The sequence below is a fragment of the Nerophis lumbriciformis genome, linkage group LG29, assembly GCF_033978685.3.
Source record: "Nerophis lumbriciformis linkage group LG29, RoL_Nlum_v2.1, whole genome shotgun sequence".
NCBI lineage: Eukaryota > Metazoa > Chordata > Actinopteri > Syngnathiformes > Syngnathidae > Nerophis > Nerophis lumbriciformis.
This window is the reverse complement of record NC_084576.2, coordinates 26,380,001-26,400,116: the sequence shown is the minus strand read 5'-3', so window position 1 is coordinate 26,400,116 and position 20,116 is coordinate 26,380,001. Positions and strand designations below refer to the sequence as shown.

Genomic DNA, 20,116 nt, shown 5'->3' with positions numbered 1-20,116 from the left:
ACGTATAGCATGTTCTATATGTTATAGTTATTTGAATGACTCTTACCATAATATGTTACGTTAACATACCAGTTGGTTATTTATGCCTCATATAACGTACACTTATTCAGCCTGTTGTTCACTATTCTTTATTTATTAGGGCCCGCATGGCCCATTGTATAAGGACTCCCAAAGGGAGTCCTTACGCAATGGGACATAAGGACCTATTGAATTTGTAAGGTTTTATTATTCTTTATTATTCTTCCGCACCCACAATAAACTGTAATTTGACCCACTTAACATGCTTCAAAACTCACCATATTTTACCCACACATCAGGACTTGCGAAAATTGCCTTTTTAAAAAAAAAAACGAACCACAAAACTTAATTGCGCTCTAGCGCCCCCTAGGAAAAAAAAAACTAGACTGCCTGTAACTCCCACTAGGAAGGTCGGAGAAACAAAAACCTATGTAGGTCTGACTTACACCTACCTTTCATAATTGTACATCCTCGGGCAAAAATCAACAGGAAGTTGGCAATTCCCCCTTCAAGACAAAAAAGTACTAAAAACAGTCACTTTTGCCTCTTTGAGCTCTAATTTGACCCCCTTAACATGCTTCAAAACTCACCAAACTGAACACACACATCAGGACTGGCTAAAACTGTGATCTAATGAAAAAACCTAACCCCAAATCTAAAAATTGTGCTCTACCGCAATTTTTTTATAAAACGCAGAAAAAACTGCTCCTCGGAAGAAAAAAAATGACAAAACTGCCTGTAACTCCCACTGGGAAAGTCGGAGAGACATGAAACAAAAACCTCTATGTAGGTCTCACTTAGACCTACATTTCATAGATTGACAACCCTCAGCAAAAATCAACAGGAAGTTTGCTATTCCCTCTTCAAAACAAATTTTTTGTAAAAACCGGTCACCTTCCTTCAAAAACGATCTCCTCTGAGCGCGTTTGTCGTTTCGCCTTCAAACTAACACAGGAGAGAGATTGAACCCTTGTGATTAAAAGGACAGAAGCGCTTTTTTTCTAACTGCTCCGGTTTTGATTTTATGACCCTTCAAAGACCCGCTGCGCTGATGCTGCTGCGCTGCTGTTTTTTTAAGATGGCTGCTTAAAAGCAGGAAGCACCAACGTGCCCACACAATGCAGACAAGGTAGGTACACTAGACAAAAGTCTTGGGACACTTCAGACTAAAAGTAGACAAAAGTATTGGGACACTTATGACTATCACTGGTCAAAAGTATTGGGACATTTAGGACTAGCACCTGCCAAATACGCGGGCCCGACCAATGCTGCTTGCAGCTTTAATTTTAAATTGCCTTTCAAATGTCTATTCTTGGTGTTGGCTTTTATCAAATACATTTCCCCAAAAAATGTGACTTATACTCCAGTGCGACTTATATATGTTTTTTTTCCTTCTTTATTGTGCATTTTCGGCCGGTGCGACTTATACTCCGGAGCGACTTACACTCCGAAAAATACGGTAGATGTTTCTTTCAGCGATGTAGACGACATCCAGGAAACCCACGATGCGTCTCCTTGGCCACATTTGGACAAATGTATGCGCCTGGATAAAACATTTTTTTTGACTTGTTTACCATGTAAGCCCATATCAAAAATGGAAGAGGTGGAATACACATTTAAGAACACACATGATTGTGGCAGACATGTTTGCTACAGTATAGTCTAAATCAGGGGTGTCAAACGTACGGCCCAAGGGCCGGATCAGGCTCGCGAACAGGTTTTATCCGGCCCGCGGGATGAGTATAAAAATAACCCTGAAATTTTTTTATGAAAAAAAACAGCTGTTCTAAATGTGTCCACTGGATGTCGCAATAGCAATTCTTTGTATCTTTGTAGAAGATGCTACATATGTACAAAATAAACCACATGATGTTAGTACATCAGTCGGAGAAAATGATCACATTATAGGGGTGTAACGGTACATGTATTTGTATTGAACCGTTTCGGTACGGGGATTTCGGTTCAGTTCGGAGGTGTACCGAACGAGTTTCCACACGGACATATTAAGTAGCGTAACGCACGTTGTGTAAACAATCCACACCGAGGCACAACACACGGCATGCTAGCAGCTAACGGGCTATGATAGAATGACCATACGTCCTCTTTTCACCGGACATGTCCTCTTTTGCGGAGCTGTCAGGGCGGAGTTTCTTAAATGCCTCAAATGTCCGGCATTTTGAGTTAGGGTTGCGTGTATTTTCAATGTACGTTCAGGGTTAAGAAGGGGTTGAAAACAAAACTAATTGTGCGTGCAGCAGCATTGGTGAGGGAGGGGCAGAGACAGAGAGAGAGAGAGAGAGTTATGATAAACGCGCATGCGTCGCCAGGCTCTGCTTTTTATCCATAGATTTATCAGGTTTAATTTTTTATTATCTATAGCAGGGGTGTCAAAAGTGTGCCATTTGCGGCCCACAGCTAATGTTTTAAAGGCCCACGGCACATTCTAAAAATACTATTAAAATAAACAAAAACATAACAAAAGTGAAATAAAAAAAGCTTAAAGGTGAAATGTAATTTAGAAAAAGTTGCAATGTTGACTAATAAAACAAAGCTGTTTTTTTTTTTCTTTCAAACTGTCATTGCTCAAAACATAATGTTGACTCAAAATCAATGTTATTATGAATTATTGACCTATCCAAGGTTCCCATTACTTCACATCAAATATTCCACTAAGAAAAATATTTTTGGTGGAAGATTTTGCAAATTTGGTAAATAAATAACCCCAAAATTTATATTTTGTTGTTTTCTTTCGTGACCTCTAAACCGAGGTACGTATCGAACCGAAATTTTTTGTGTACCGTTACACCCCTATCAAATTACATAAATAACGTCCTGTAATTTGATTTTTATATACCGGTAATTTTTTTATCTTGATAGATTGAAAATTAACACCAATGAGTTGACATTATCACATCATTTGTTCATAAAATATAAATTAAGAGAAATAAAGTACATATGTTATTAACCGCGACAGGTAATTGTAAAAAAAACAAAAAAAAACAACAACATTATGATTTGTACAATTTCAGAATGTTCTTGTTCTATTTTTTATAAAGAAAGAAAATCTGAAGTTGTCTTTATTTATAAGTTATCGTGCCGTGATTTTACCAGTCCGGCCCATTTGGGAGTACCGTATTTTTCGGACTATAAGTCGCAGTTTTTTTCATAGTTTGGCCGGGGGTGCGACTTATGCTCAGGAGCGACTTATGTGTGAAATTATTAACACATTAGCGTAAAATATCAAATAATATTATTTAGCTCATTCACGTAAGAGATTAGACGTATAAGATTTCATGGGATTTAGCGATTAGGAGTGACAGATTGTTTGGTAAACGTATAGCATGTTCTATATGATATAGTTATTTGAATGACTCTTACCATAATATGTTACGTTAACATACCAGTTGGTTATTTATGCCTCATATAACGTACACTTATTCAGCCTGTTGTTCACTATTCTTTATTCATTTTAAATTGCCTTTCAAATGTCTATTCTTGGTGTTGGCTTTTATCAAATACATTTCCCCAAAAAATGCGACTTATACTCCAGTGCGACTTATATATGTTTTTTTCCTTCTTTATTATGCATTTTCGGCCGGTGCGACTTATATTCCGAAAAATACGTATAAAATAAACCACATGATGTTAGTACATCAGTCGAAGAAAACGATCAAATTACATACTCTAATTTGATTTTTATATAATTTTTTTTATCTTGATAGATTGAAAATTAACACCAATGAGTTGACTGATGAACATTATCACGAAATTTGTTCAGAAAATATAAATAACGACAAATAAAGTATATACACTATTAACCGCAACAGGTAGTGCCCGTGAGTTCAAACCCCGGCCGAGTCATACCGAAGACTATAAAAATGGGAGCCATTACCTCCCTGCTTGGCACTCAGCATCAAGGGTTGGAATTGGGGGTTGAATCACCAAAAATGATTCCCGGGCGCGGCCACCGCTGCTGCTCACTGCTCCCCTCACCTCCCAGGGGGTGATCAAGGGAGATGGGTCAAATGCAGAGAATAATTTCGCCACACCTCGTGTGTGTGTGACAATCATTGGTACTTTAACTTTAATTGTAAAAAAAAAAAAACAACATTATGATTTGTACAATTTCAGAATGTTCTTGTATTGTTTTTAAACAAAGAAAACAATCTGAAGTTGTCTTTATTTTGAAGTTATCGTGCCGTGATTTTACCGGTCCGGCCCACTCGGGAGTAGATTTTTCTCCATGTGGCCCCCGGTCTAAAATGAGTTTGAGTACCCCTGGTCTAAATGCTACTTTTCATTTTCATTGCTGACATTTTGTTCATTATTTCTACTCTTTATATTCCCCCCCCCTCGTCTTTTTCATTGAGTTCAAATCACATGCCTGGAGGTGAAAACTTTGTTTAAACTTTAGATTTTTAATCTTTGCTCTGGGAAGAAGAAAAAAAAAATCTGACGGGAGGGAATCTGCAATGTTGGTAACAACAATCCACAAATGAGGAGAATATCATACAAAAAAACACTGTTAAATAGATCGAAGGGGGTGGAGTTCACAAAAGGGGGCGGGGCTCCCTGAACAGGAGTTCCTTGCAACAACATGGCAGCCATGCGGTTTTTTAAAAAGGTACAAAAAAAAAAAAAATGCGCAGAGAAGAAGCATGTTGGCTGAAATATTTCCACTGTGAGAATAACCATGAAGGTGTACCTCTGAGTGTTTAATGCCCTGGAATGATACGCCCACGTCCGTCACCATCGAAGCTTCTCTTGCCAACAAAAAGTCCAAACCTTTTTTTTTTTTTTTCTCCCTCTCTCTCACTCTCTCAAGCTGCAATGAAAACATCTGTGGAGTTTAAAAAGAAACAACAACAACAACAACAAAAAAAATGTCACCACTTCAAAAGATTACAAATCTATACACATTGCATGTTCTTGATAAAGTGACTGAGGCCAGTTAGGATTCTAGAACAGTAGTCGGATCTTAGCAGCACATTCTTAATAAATATGGTGTAGAAATGTCTGTCGGGCCATGTGGAGGCCAAACCTGCTGGAAGGGAGGGGTTGCTTGGGAAGGGGGGGTGAAGATGCTCCATCTCCTGGTTACTGATCCAGCGATGTCACTGTACAGCTCACATTTCCAATAAAAAAAAAAAGTCTAAAACAGCATGCTTTGTCTTCGGCTCTTCCCGTTGCCTGTAACGGAAGGGCACGCCGTTAACGCAATCAACGACACAGTTGGTGGGGGAGGGGGGGGGGGGGGGGGTGTCGGCATCACCTGACTCTGGGTACGAGGAGTTCCTGCAGCCCGGGTCTCTCTGCAGCTGGACCTCCTTCAGCGTGAAGATGGAGATGTCTGCCGGAGCACAAGTGTTGTGTTTTATGTCTGCCAGCGCTGCACAGCCATTTTCTTACTCACTCTCTGGCAGGGAGCGCACGCGAGGCCCCATGCTCCTGAAGTACGGCTGCCTCATCGCTTCGTCGGCAGAGATCCTCTTTTTGGACTCGAACTGACGAAAAAAACCATTTATTATTATTATTATTATTTTAATGGTCTGGAGTGTGACCGTCGCAGTGTAAACAAAACCCTGCGTGGATTTGGGCGAGACTCACCTTGAGGAAGGACGTCAGCAGGTCGATGCCGTCCGTGTCCAATCTGCAGAGCGAGGAAGAGGGAGACAGATGGGGGGAAGGGGGGTCAGTAGAGGCGAGGTGAGTCACAGACGCTGGCGAGTTCCAGGAAGGAAACACACTCAACTATTCCACAGGATTTCCTTACAGGAAGTGACACACACAGCACACATCTCACTTAACACCAGCAATGGTTGACTCCACGGAGCCTTGACCTACAAAACAACTATTATACCCACAATGTACCCACTATGTACCTATAATGTACCCACTATGTACCCATTATGTACCCATTATGTACCTATAATATACTCATTATGTACCTATATTGTACCCATTATGTACCTACAATGTACCTATAATGTACCCATTATGTACCTATAATGTACCCATTATGTACTCATTATGTACCGATAGTGTACCCATTATGTACCTATAATATACTCATGTACCGGTACCTATATTGTACACATTATGTACTCATTATGTACCCATTATGTACTCATTATGTACTGATAGTGTACCCATTATATACCTATAATGTACCCATTATGTACCTATAATGTACTCATTATGTACCTATAATGTACCCATTATGTACCTATAATATACCTATATTGTACCCATTATGTACCTATAATGTACTCAATATGTACCTATAATGTACCCATTATGTAACTTTAATCTACCTATAATGTACTCATTATGTACCTATATTGTACCCATTGTGTACCTATATTGTACCCATTGTGTACCGGTACCTATAATGTACCCATAATATACCGGTACCTATACTTCTAATGTACCCAATAATGTACCCATTATGTACCTATAATGTACCTATAATGTACCCATAGTGCACCTATAATGTACCCATTATGTACTTATGTACCCATTATGTACATATAATGTACTCATTATGTACCTATAATGTACCCATTATGTACCATAAAGTACCCATTATGTACCAATGATGTACCAACAATGTACCTATAATGTACCCATTATGTAACTATAATGTACCCATTATGTACCTATAATGTACCCATTATGTACCTGTAATGTACCCATTATGTACCTGTAATGTACCCATTATGTACCTATAATGTACCCATTATGTACCTATAATGTACCTACATTGTACCCATTATGTACCTATAATGTACCTATGATGTACTCATTATGTACCCATTATGTACCTATAATGTACCCATTATGTACCCACTATGTAGCTATAATGTACCCACTATGTACCTGTAATGTACCCACTATGTACTCATTATGTACCCACTATGTACCTATAATGTACCCACTATGTACCTCTAATGTACCCACTATGTACCTACTATGTACCCACTATGTACCTATAATGTACCAATGATAGTCACACATACACTAGGTGTGGTAAAAATGTGTCCTCTGCATTTGACCCATCCCCATGTTCACCCCCTAGAAGGTGAGGGGAGCAGTGAGCAGCAGCGTTGGCCATGCTCGGGAATTATTTACTTTAACATTTACTTACTTTAACTTTAACTTAATCTAAATGGTAATATGTGAACATCCTCGCAGTCAGCATCCTAATGACAGCAGACCTTGTACAGTAAGTGGTGTTTTATTATGTTTGTTGGCTCTCATAAAGTCTGCAGTGAGTAATAATCAGTGATGAAGACAAAAAAAAAGCAAATGTGACGTGTTTTTGAAATTAATGCTTAAAATGATCAAAGTACATAAATATTACATGTTATTATGAATGTTACTACATTACATATATACTTACATCATGTATATATTACATGTTATCAATGTTACTACATTTTATATACAGGTAAAAGCCAGTAAATTAGAATATTTTGAAAAACTTGATTTATTTCAGTAATTGCATTCAAAAGGTGTAACTTGTACATTATATTTATTCATTGCACACAGACTGATGCATTCAAATGTTTATTTCATTTAATTTTGATGATTTGAAGTGGCAACAAATGAAAATCCAACATTCCGTGTGTCACAAAATTAGAATATTACTTAAGGCTAATACAAAAAAGGGATTTTTAGAAATGTTGGCCAACTGAAAAGTATGAAAATGAAAAATATGAGCATGTACAATACTCAATACTTGGTTGGAGCTCCTTTTGCCTCAATTACTGCGTTAATGCGGCGTGGCATGGAGTCGATGAGTTTCTGGCACTGCTCAGGTGTTATGAGAGCCCAGGTTGCTCTGATAGTGGCCTTCAACTCTTCTGCGTTTTTGGGTCTGGCATTCTGCATCTTCCTTTTCACAATACCCCACAGATTTTCTATGGGGCTAAGGTCAGGGGATTTGGCGGGCCAATTTAGAACAGAAATAACATGTTCCGTAAACCAGGCACGGGTAGATTTTGCGCTGTGTGCAGGCGCCAAGTCCTGTTGGAACTTGAAATCTCCATCTCCATAGAGCAGGTCAGCAGTTGCCTGAAGTCTAGTGTAAAGTTTCCACCATCAGTGATGGTTTGGGGTGCCATGTCACCTGCTGGTGTCGGTCCACTCTGTTTCCTGAGATCCAGGGTCAACGCAGCCGTCTACCAGCAAGTTTTAGAGCACTTCATGCTTCCTGCTGCTGACCTGCTCTATGGAGATGGAGATTTCAAGTTCCAACAGGACTTGGCGCCTGCACACAGCGCAAAATCTACCCGTGCCTGGTTTACGGACCATGGTATTTCTGTTCTAAATTGGCCCGCCAACTCCCCTGACCTTAGCCCCATAGAAAATCTGTGGGGTATTGTGAAAAGGAAGATGCAGAATGCCAGACCCAAAAACGCAGAAGAGTTGAAGGCCACTATCAGAGCAACCTGGGCTCTCATAACACCTGAACAGTGCCAGAAACTCATCGACTCCATGCCACGCCGCATTAACGCAGTAATTGAGGCAAAAGGAGCTCCAACCAAGTATTGAGTATTGTACATGCTCATATTTTTCATTTTCATACTTTTCAGTTGGCCAACATTTCTAAAAATCCCTTTTTTGTATTAGCCTTAAGTAATATTCTAATTTTGTGACACACAGAATTTTGAATTTTCATTTGTTGCCACTTCAAATCATCAAAATTAAATGAAATAAACATTTGAATGCATCAGTCTGTGTGCAATGAATAAATATAATGTACAAGTTACACCTTTTGAATGCAATTACTGAAATAAATCAAGTTTTTCAAAATATTCTAATTTACTGGCTTTTACCTGTATATCCATCCATCCATCCATTTTCTACCGCTTATTATTCCCTTTTGGGGTCGCGGGGGGCGCTGGAGCCTATCTCAGCTACAATCGGGCGGAAGGCGGGGTACACCCTGGACAAGTCGCTACCTCATCGCAGGGCCAAATATATATACTTACATCATGTATATATTACATATTATAAATGTTACTACATTACATATATACTTACATCATGTATATATTACATATTATAAATGTTACAACATTACATATATACTTACATCATAATATATAAATGTTACTACATTACATATATACTTACATCATGTATATATTACATATTATAAATGTTACAACATTACATATATACTTACATCATAATATATAAATGTTACTACATTACATATATACTTACATCATGTATATATTACATATTATAAATGTTACAACATTACATATATACTTACATCATAATATATAAATGTTACTACATTACATATATACTTACATCATGTATATATTACATATTATAAATGTTACAACATTACATATATACTTACATCATAATATATAAATGTTACTACATTACATATATACTTACATCATGTATATATTACATGTTATTATGAATGTTACTACATTACATATATACTTACATCATGTATATATTACATGTTATTATGAATGTTACTACATTACATATATACTTACATCATGTATATATTACATGTTATTATAAATGTTACTACATTACATATATACTTACATCATAATATATAAATGTTACTACATTACATATATACTTACATCATGTATATATTACATGTTATTATGAATGCTACTACATTACATATATACCGTATTTTTCGGAGTATAAGTCGCACCGGAATATAAGTCCCACCTGCCCAAAATGCATAATAAAAAAGGAAAGAAACATATATAAGTCGCACTGGAGCCCGGCCAAACTATGAAAAAAAACTGCGACTTATAGTCCGAAAAATACGGGTACTTACATCATGTATATAAAACACTAATGGAGGTGTTTGGATGTTTTTTAGGGGCTCTATAGCCAGAAACAGGGAGCTCCATTGTAAGCGGACTTTTGATCGCATTTTTTAAAATATTAATATTAATTTTTATTTTTTTTAAATCCATCCGCCGTCATATCTTTCATAAAGATTGTGAACGATAGGCAACATTCCAAAAAAAAGAAGGTGCAGTATACAAGCGTGACTTTACCTGGGGGCGTGGTTAATAAGCGGCTGTGTCTTGTACTTTGGGAACTTGTGGGACTTGAACTCCTCTATGGAGGATATCCCGGGCCAGCTGTCCTCTGTGGGAGTGCCTGTGTGGGGGGGGGGGGACACACACCGAGGGAATGGAGGCTTTATTGGCAGAAGCAGCTCGGAGGCTTCTCCCGTGCTGCTGCGTTAATGCGATTAAAGAGCGAGCCTGCGTGTTGTAATGCCAGCCAGCAGGGGGCAGCACTGACCTAGCAGTCTGAAGATGAGGTGCAGCTCATCCTCCACCGTGGAGCCCGGGAACAGGGGCCGGCCTGCGGCCATCTCGTAGAATATGCAGCCCACGCCCCTGACAAGGGGACACGAGGAGGCGTGTGTCATTTCCACCTATTTAATATGCGCGTGGACGTCTTGCAGCAGAAGGTACGACCGACTAATCGGGGAGTGTGGCCCACTCACCACATGTCTATCTGCGTGGAGTACTCGGACGATCCCAGCAGCACGTCGGGGGGCCGATACCACAGCGTGACCACCTCGTTGGAGTACGTCTTCGTGGGCACCGACTTGGCCCTCGCCAGGCCTAAGGAGCAGGAAGTGACATCATCAGTCCAGACGTCCCGCCATGTAACTTACGGCGATGCTTTCAGTGACATTCACGTTTGCGTCGACACAAATCAACACTTTCAAAAAAGGCGAAGAAGAAGCAGAGTTTATCTAAACCTCTCATGTCTTCAACAATTACTGATAGTTTGTTGTTTTGCACCAAGTTAGCAATGTTTTAATAGGAAGAGAAACTAATCAAGTTGTGTAATAGTATCAATCAATGTTTTTTTTTTTTTATCAAATGAGGATTCACGGCCTTATCTTTTTGAAGCTGAATATACGGAGGATGAACTCAATCAATCAATCAATGTTTGCTTATATAGCCCTAAATCACAAGTGTCTCAAAAGGCTGCACAAGCCACAACGACATCCTCGGCTCAGATCCCACATCAGGGCAAGGAAAAACTCAACCCAATGGGATGAGAATGAGAAACCTTGGAGGGGACCGCAGATGTGGGGACGCCCCCCACCCCCTGGGCGACCGGTGCAATGGACGTCGAGTGGATCTAGCATAATGTTGTGAGAGTCCAGTCCATAGTGGATCTAGCATAATATTGTGAGAGTCCAGTCCATAGTGGATCTAGCATAATATTGTGAGAGTCCAGTCCATAGTGGATCTAGCATAATAGTGTGAGAGTCCAGTTCATAGTGGATCTAACATAATAGTGTGAGAGTCCAGTCCATAGTGGATCTAGCATAATATTGTGAGAGTCCAGTCCATAGTGGATCTAACATAATAGTGAGAGTCCAGTCCATAGTGGATCTAGCATAATAGGGTGAGAGTCTAGTCCATAGTGGATCTAACATAATAGTGTGACAGTCCAGTCCATAGTGGATCCAACATAATAGTGTGAGAGTCCAGTCCATAGTGGATCCAACATAATAGTGAGAGTCCAGTCCATAGTGGATCCAACATAATAGTGAGAGTCCAATCCATAGTGGATCTAACATAATAGTGAGAATCCAGTCCATAGTGGATCTAACATAATAGTGAGAGTCCAGTCCATAGTGGATCTAACATAATAGTGTGAGAGTCCAGTCCATAGTGGATCTAACATAATAGTGAGAGTCCAGTCCATAGTGGATCTAACATAATAGTGTGAGAGTCCAGTCCATAGTGGATCTAACATAATAGTGTGAGAGTCCAGTCCATGGTGGATCTAACATAATAGTGTGAGAGTCCAGTCCATAGTGGATCTAACATAATAGTGAGAGTCCAGTCCATAGTGGATCTAGCATAATATTGTGAGAGTCCAGTCCATAGTGGATCTAGCATAATATTGTGAGTCCAGTCCATAGCGGATCTAACATAATAGTGTGAGAGTCTAGTCCATAGTGGATCTAGCATAATAGTGTGAGAGTCCAGTCCATAGTGGATCTAGCATAATATTGTGAGAGTCCAGTCCATAGTGGATCTAGCATAATATTGTGAGAGTCCAGTCCATAGTGGATCTAACATAATAGTGTGAGAGTCCAGTCCATAGTGGATCTAACATAATAGTGTGAGAGTCCAGTCCATAGTGGATCTAACATAATAGTGAGAGTCCAGTCCATAGTGGATCTAGCATAATATTGTAAGAGTCCAGTCCATAGTGGATCTAGCATAATAGTGTGAGAGTCCAGTCCATAGTGGATCTAGCATAATATTGTGGGAGTCCAGTCCATAGTGGATCTAACATAATAGTGTGAGAGTCCAGTCCATAGTGGATCTAACATAATAGTGTGAGAGTCCAGTCCATAGTGGATCTAACACAATAGTGTGAGAGTCCAGTCCATAGTGGATCTAACATAATAGTGTGAGAGTCCAGTCCATAGTGGATCTAGCATAATATTGTGAGAGTCCAGTCCATAGTGGATCTAACATAATAGTGTGAGAGTGCAGTCCATAGTGGATCTAGCATAATATTGTGGGAGTCCAGTCCATAGTGGATCTAACATAATAGTGTGAGAGTCCAGTCCATAGTGGATCTAGCATAATAGTGTGAGAGTGCAGTCCATAGTGGATCTAGCATAATAGTGTGAGAGTCCAGTCCATAGTGGATCTAACACAATAGTGTGAGAGTCCAGTCCATAGTGGATCTAACATAATAGTGTGAGAGTCCAGTCCATAGTGGATCTAGCATAATATTGTGAGAGTCCAGTCCATAGTGGATCTCGCATAATATTGTGAGAGTCCAGTCCATAGTGGATCTAGCATAATAGTGTGAGAGTCCAGTCCATAGTGGATCTAACATAATAGTGTGAGAGTCCAGTCCATAGTAGATCTAACATAATAGTGTGAGAGTCCAGTCCATAGTGGATCTAACACAATAGTGTGAGAGTCCAGTCCATAGTGGATCTAACATAATAGTGTGAGAGTCCAGTCCATAGTGGATCTAACATAATAGTGTGAGAGTCCAGTCCATAGTGGATCTATCATAAATGAGTTAAGAGCTCTGTCCCAGACCAAATTAAGCTTGTAAATTGAGGTACCGTATTTTCCGCACTATTAGCCGCACCTAAAAAACACAAATTTACTCAAAAGCTGACAGTGCGGCTTATAACCCGGTGCGCTTTATATATGGATTAATATAAAGATTCATTTTCATAAAGTTTCGGTCTCGCAACTACGGTAAACAGCCGCCATCTTTTTTCCCCGTAGAAGAGGAAGTGCTTCTTCTTCTACGCAAGCAACCGCCAAGGTAAGCACCCGCCCCCATAGAACAGGAAGCACTTCTTCTTCTACTGTAAGCAACCACCCGCCCGCGTAGAAGAAGAAGAAGAAGCGCGCGGATATTACGTTTCATTTCCTTTGTGTGTTTACATCTGTAAAGACCACAAAATGGCTCCTACTAAGCGACAGGTTTCCGGTTCATGAAAAGACGCAATCTCTCCATCCGCACACGGATTACTATTTCACAGCAACTGCCTAAAGACTTTCAAGAAAAGCTGGCCAGAAACTTCCACCCATGGTGATATTCAAAAGGAAGACCTTGCCAAAAAAGACCTTTCCAGCCGGCGTCATCATAAAAGCTAACTCGAAGGGACGGATGGATGAAGAAAAGATGAGCGAGTGGTTAAGGTAAGTTTACGCGAAGAGGCCGGGTGGCTTTTTTCACGCAGCTCCGTCCATGTTGATATACGACTCCATGCGCGCCCACATCACGCTGGTTTTTAATATATTATTAAAGTTTGACTGACCTATCTGACTGTTTTTTTGACATTCCTTTAGCGCAGTTAGATGCGGCTTATAACACGGGGCGGCTTATAGGTGGACAAAGTTTTGAAATATGCCGTTCATTGAAGGCGCTGCTTATAACCCAGGGCGGCTTATGGTGCGGAAAATACGGTACTAGTGTATTTGCCTTTTTGGTTTTTTTCTATTTGATACGCTTAACTGTCCTCGTGACACACTGAACGTGTTGCGTTTACCAAAGTCGGCCAGTTTGAGCTCCCCCCGGTCGTTGATGAGTAGATTTTGGGGCTTCAGGTCTCGATGGAGAACTTTCCGCCGGTGACAGTAGGCCAAGCCTCGCAGGATCTGGAAGAGGAAAATCTGGAGAGAGAAAAACAAAAGATATTGGGATGAGTGTTAATTCAGGACCAAAATATTGACATATTTCGATGTACAAACCCCGTTTCCATATGAGTTGGGAAATTGTGTTAGATGTAAATATAAACGGAATACAATGATTTGCAAATCATTTTCAACCCATATTCAGTTGAATATGCTACAAAGACAACATATTTGATGTTCAAACTGATAAACATTTTTTTTTTTTTGCAAATAATCTTTAACTTTAGAATTTGATGCCAGCAACACGTGACAAAGAAGTTGGGAAAGGTGGCAATAAATACTGATAAAGTTGAGGAATGCTCATCAAACACTTATTTGGAACATCCCACAGGTGAATAGGCAAATTGGGAACAGGTGGGTGCCATGATTGGGTATAAAAGTACCGGTAGATTCCATGAAATGCTCAGTCATTCACAAACAAGGATGGGGCGAGGGTCACCACTTTGTCAACAAATGCGTGAGCAAATTGTTGAACAGTTTAAGAAAAACATTTCTCAACCAGCTATTGCAAGGAATTTAGGGATTTCACCATCTACGGTCCATAATATCATCAAAGGGTTCAGAGAATCTGGAGAAATCACTGCACGTAAGCACGTAAGCACGTAAGCCCGTGACCTTCCATCCCTCAGGCTGTACTGCATCAACAAGCGACATCAGTGTGTAAAGGATATCACCACATGGGCTCAGGAACACTTCAGAAACCCACTGTCAGTAACTACAGTTGGTCACTACATCTGTAAGTGCAAGTTAAAACTCTCCTATGCAAGGCAAAAACAGTTTATCAACAACACCCAAAAACGCTGTCAGCTTTGCTGGGCCTGAGCTCATCTAAGATGGACTAATACAAAGTGGAAAAGTGTTCTGTGGTCTGACGAGTCCACATTTCAAATTGTTTTTGGAAACTGTGGACGTCGTGTCCTCCGGACCAAAGAGGAAAAGAACCATCCGGATTGTTATAGGCGCAAAGTTGAAAAGCCAGCATCTGTGATGGTATAGGGGTGTATTAGTGCCCAAGGCATGGGTAACTTACACATCTGTGAAGGCGCCATTAATGCTGAAAGGTACATACAGGTTTTGGAGCAACATATGTTGCCATCCAAGCAACGTTACCATGGACGCCCCTGCTTATTTCAGCAAGACAATGTCAAGCCACGCGCTACATCAACGTGGCTTCATAGTAAAAGAGTGCGGGTACTCGACTGGCCTGCCTGTAGTCCAGACCTGTCTCCCATTGAAAATGTGTGGTGCATTATGAAGCCTAAAATACCACAACGGAGACCCCCGGACTGTTGAACAACTTAAGCTGTACATCAAGCAAGAATGGGAAAGAATTCCACCTGAGAAGCTTCAAAAATGTGTCTCCTCAGTTCCCAAACGTTTATTGAGTGTTGTTAAAAGGAAAAGCCATGTAACACAGTGGTGAACATGCCCTTTCCCAACTACTTTGGCACATGTTGCAGCCATGAAATTTTAAGTTAATTATTATTTGCAAAAAAAAAAAAAAAGTTTATGAGTTTGAACATTAAATATCTTGTCTTTGTAGTGCATTCAATTGAATATGGGTTGAAAATGATTTGCAAATCATTGTATTCCGTTTATATTTACATCTAACACAATTTCCCAACTCATATGGAAACGGGGTTTGTAGAAGATGCCTTTGGCACCAAGGTAAATCCAATCCAATCCTTTATGTATACATCACTATTAACAACAAAACTGTCTCCAGAGTGCTGCACATAAAAAAGAAACAATAAAAGTAATCAAATGACAAGCATTTCAAATGAAACAAGTTCACAATAAACAAACAAATAATAATATAATAAAAATACATCAATAAAATAGAACTAGAATATCTGAGCCCTGGACCTCTGGCCGGGGGTCGCCGCACTGCAAAAAGCAAAAAAAACAAGAAAAAAAAATACAAAAATTTGGGGTATTTTATTTGGACTAAGCAAAATTATCTGCCAATAGAACAAGAAAACTTCCAAAACAAGTAAAATTAGCTAACCTCAATGAACCCAAAAATACCTTAAAATAAGTATATTCTCACTAATAACAACTGTAATACTATATAAGTACGTATTTTCTATTGTTTCATTGAAAATAAAACAGCAAAGTCCATTTGGCTGTCATCTGTTTTAATATGAGACACAATTTTGTCAAAGTCATGATTTTTTTTTTCATGCTCGATGTAAAAAATGATTACTTTAAAAAAGTAGTTTTATACTTGTGAGTGTTGATGACACAGCTTTGCAACAGTTGATATTCTAGTTTCAAGCATGTTTTACTCAATATTGGTCATCAAATCTCAGCAACAAGCTGTAATATCTTACTGAGATCATTTAGGACCAAAACCCTTAAAACAAGTAAAACACTCTAACATAAAATCTGCTTAGTGAGAAGAATTATCTTATCAGACAGAAAATAAGCAAATATCACCCTTATTTGAGATATTTAATCTTACTTAGATTTCAGTTTTTGCACTGCGGAAGCCGCCGTGCTTTGAAGATGGTGCCGAGAAGTGGCCGTGAAGAAAAGAAAAGAAAAGCAAATTTTCAGGGTTTCTACGCTCTAGTAAATTAGAGTGAAGGCCATCCGCTTTAATGGAGGCAGGCCAGGCCGATGGCGCTCGCCTCACTCCGATGGCCATTCAGCCAAAACCAAACATTGGACGTCAAAACGTTTTAGCCAGGGTTAAAGTAGGCAAGTGTGTGAACAAAATGAGACGTTAAGCACCGAACTACGTGAAAGTATGGCTGAGCTACAAGAGGAGGTGATCTCGCAGGTCGGAGAGTTCTGCTGGATATATTCGCCATTATAAAAAGGTGCGTACCCATTCAATTGGCCCATTTTTGTTTGTTTATTCGTGACTAGCCTCGCCATGGTAACTTGAAATGCTCCCAATTTAAAATACGGCCATCGGCGCAAACAAGACCTTTCCGACGGTATAACATATGTGGGGGTTCGTTGGCCGGTTCGCATTGTATTAGACAAAATGTGCGTACCCATTCAATTGACCCATTTTTTTTTTTTGCTCGTGAAGTGTTGCCATGGTAACTTGAAATGTTCCCAATTTAAAATACGCCCATCGGCGCAAACAAGACCTTTCCGACGGTACAACATATGTGGGGGTTCGTTTGCCGGTACGTCTTGTGTTAGACAAAAGATGCGTACCCATTCAATTGGCCCATTTTTTTTTGTTTATTCGTGACTAGCGTCGCCATGGTAACTTGAAATGTTCCCAATTTAAAGCACGCCCATCGGCGCAAACGAGACCTCTCCGACGGTATAACATATGTGGGGGTTCGTTGGCCGGTTCGTATTGTATTAGACAAAAGGTGCGTACCCATTCAATTGGCCCATTTTTTTTTTGTTCGTGAAAAGTGTTGCCATGGTAACATGAAATGTTCCCAATTTTAGATTTCCGCCATCGGCGCGAATGAGACCTTTCCGAACGGTATAACATATGAGGGGGTTCGTTGGCCGGTTCGTCTCGTAGTGGACGCAAGAGAAACGTGCGGAACTATAATAAGATGAAAAATAATAAACTGTGAAGTATGAACAATAATAATATGGGCTGCTTGCATTGTAACAGGCCCATAATAAAACAACAAAAGACACAGAGGACCACAAGACTCACACCGATTTAAAAGCCACAGAATAAAAGTGTTTTTTAAGACGAGACTTAAAACAAAGCTGTAATGCAGCGGTCCGATACAGAACACAAATTACACTGGGCCATTTTGTCTGTTTTGTGTGCTTCATTAAAGGCTAAAAACAATGCAAAGTAGGTCAAAATCTACCTAACATTTTGACCTACTTTGCAAAATGTACCTCATTTTCAAATGTCAAGTACTCCTTGAAAGTAAGACTCTTGTTTTTTGGACATGTACCTCAGGATTGGCTGAAAAAAGATAAAAGACTTAATGAATATCCTACTAGTGGCTTGTAAAAAGACCATTACCGGGAAATGGATATTACAGGAGGGACAAACTTTGAAGCAATGGATAGAAATCACAATGGACATTTATAAAATGGAGAAGATAACGGCTTTTATTAATTATAAATTGGAGAAATGTACTTCGTACTGGGAAAACTGGGTCAATTATGTCACGCCCTATAAGCCTGATTTTATTTTCTCGGATTAGTGATTGTACTGTTTAAAAAAAAGATTACTCCCCATATGTCTGTATATATATATATATTTTTTCCTATCTGTTTATATTATTTTATTTTTTATTATTATTATTGTTATTATAATTTTTTTTTTTTAATTTATTTGTTTGTAAACATTATTATTGTTTTGTTTTCTTGCCGTTTTTCTGTTTTTTGGGGTGGGAGGGGTGGCAACGTTGGGATATAAACCAAAAAATATTTTGAAATTTAGGGCAGACAATAGATAGTGGATGCTGGATGTCAATAACATTTTAATTAAACAAAACAAACAAAATGTACCTAAATACAGGACTGTCTCAGAAAATTAGAATATTGTGATAAAGTTCTTTATTTTCTGTAATGCAATTAAAAAAACAAAAATGTCATACATTCTGGATTCATTACACATCAACTGAAATATTGCAAGCCTTTTATTATTTTAATATTGCTGATTATGGCATACAGCTTAAGAAAACTCAAAAATCATATCTCAAAAAATTATAATATTTCCTCAGACCAAGTAAAAAAAACAGATTTATAACAGCAAAACAAAATCAAACATTTGAAAATGTCAATTAATGCACTCAGTACTTGGTTGGGATTACTGCATCAATGCGGCGTGGCATGGAGGCAATCAGCCTGTGGCATTGCTGAGGTTTTATGGATGCCCAGGATGCTTCAATAGCTCATTTGTATTATTGGGTCTGGTGTCTTTCAGTTTCTTCTTCACAATACCCCACAAATTCTCTATGGGGTTCAGTTCAGGGGAGTTGGCAGGCCAAACGAGGACAGTAATGCCATGGTCAGTACACCAGTTACTGGTGGTTTTGGCACTGTGGGCAGGTGCCAGATCATGCTGGAAAATGAAATCATCATATTGCCTCCATGCCATGCCTTGATGCAGTAATCCGTGCAAAAGGATTACCAACCAAGTACTGAGTGCATTAATTAATTGTTTGATTTTGTTTTGCTGTTTTAAACCTTTTTTTTTTTTTACTTGGTCTGAGGAAATATTCCAATTTTTTTAGATACGATTTTTGAGTTTTCTTAAGCTGTATGCCATAATCAGCAATATTAAAATAATAAAAGGCTTGCAATATTTCAGTTGATGTGTAATGAATCCAGAATGTATGACATTTTTGGGTTTTTTTAATTGCATTACAGAAAATAAAGAACTTTATCACAATATTCAAATTTTCTGAGACAGTCCTGTATATTCAACTCAACTTTGTGCTGAAGGAGCCAAAACAAGTTGTTTTTGTACAGTAATCGTTTTAATGTAAGGTTGCGTTTAATTTTGTGTTTACAATATACCACAGAGCCAATAAAGGATGAGGACTTTGGACACACCTGCTGTAATGCATCCTAACGTACAAACATACTAATGACTAAAAGTCATATTTTACTATTGATTGATTGATTGAGAAAGTTTATTGACATCTTAAAAAATTTAATCCATGTAATGCTTTAAAGGGGAACATTATCACCAGACCTATGTAAGCGTCTATATATACCTTGATGTTGCAGAAAAAAGACCATATATTTTTTTAACCGATTTCCGAACTCTAAATGGGTGAATTTTGGCGAATTAAACGCCTTTCTAATATTCGCTCTCGGACGTGACGTCACATCAGGAAGCAATCCGCCATTTTCTCAAATACCGAGTCAAATCAGCTCTGTTATTTTCCGTTTTTTCGACTGTTTTCCGTACCTTGGAGACATCA

At 39.0% G+C, this 20,116-nt stretch overlaps 1 protein-coding gene across 1 annotated transcript in view; it reads right to left on the bottom strand.

Annotated features, from left to right (window-relative positions):
• Window positions 1-4,712: 4,712 nt before the first annotated feature.
• LOC133572009 (cyclin-dependent kinase 17) overlaps window positions 4,713-20,116 on the bottom strand; it is a 119,149-nt gene continuing 103,745 nt past the window's right edge. The window contains exons 10-17 of the mRNA XM_061924614.1: window positions 14,093-14,216; window positions 10,538-10,658; window positions 10,330-10,427; window positions 10,077-10,182; window positions 5,626-5,668; window positions 5,432-5,522; window positions 5,291-5,368; window positions 4,713-5,208 (exon numbers count right to left, since the gene is read on the bottom strand). Coding sequence (XP_061780598.1) covers window positions 5,171-5,208; window positions 5,291-5,368; window positions 5,432-5,522; window positions 5,626-5,668; window positions 10,077-10,182; window positions 10,330-10,427; window positions 10,538-10,658; window positions 14,093-14,216 — 699 coding nt within the window. The 3' untranslated portion in view covers window positions 4,713-5,170. The remainder of the gene's footprint in view (window positions 5,209-5,290; window positions 5,369-5,431; window positions 5,523-5,625; window positions 5,669-10,076; window positions 10,183-10,329; window positions 10,428-10,537; window positions 10,659-14,092; window positions 14,217-20,116) is intronic.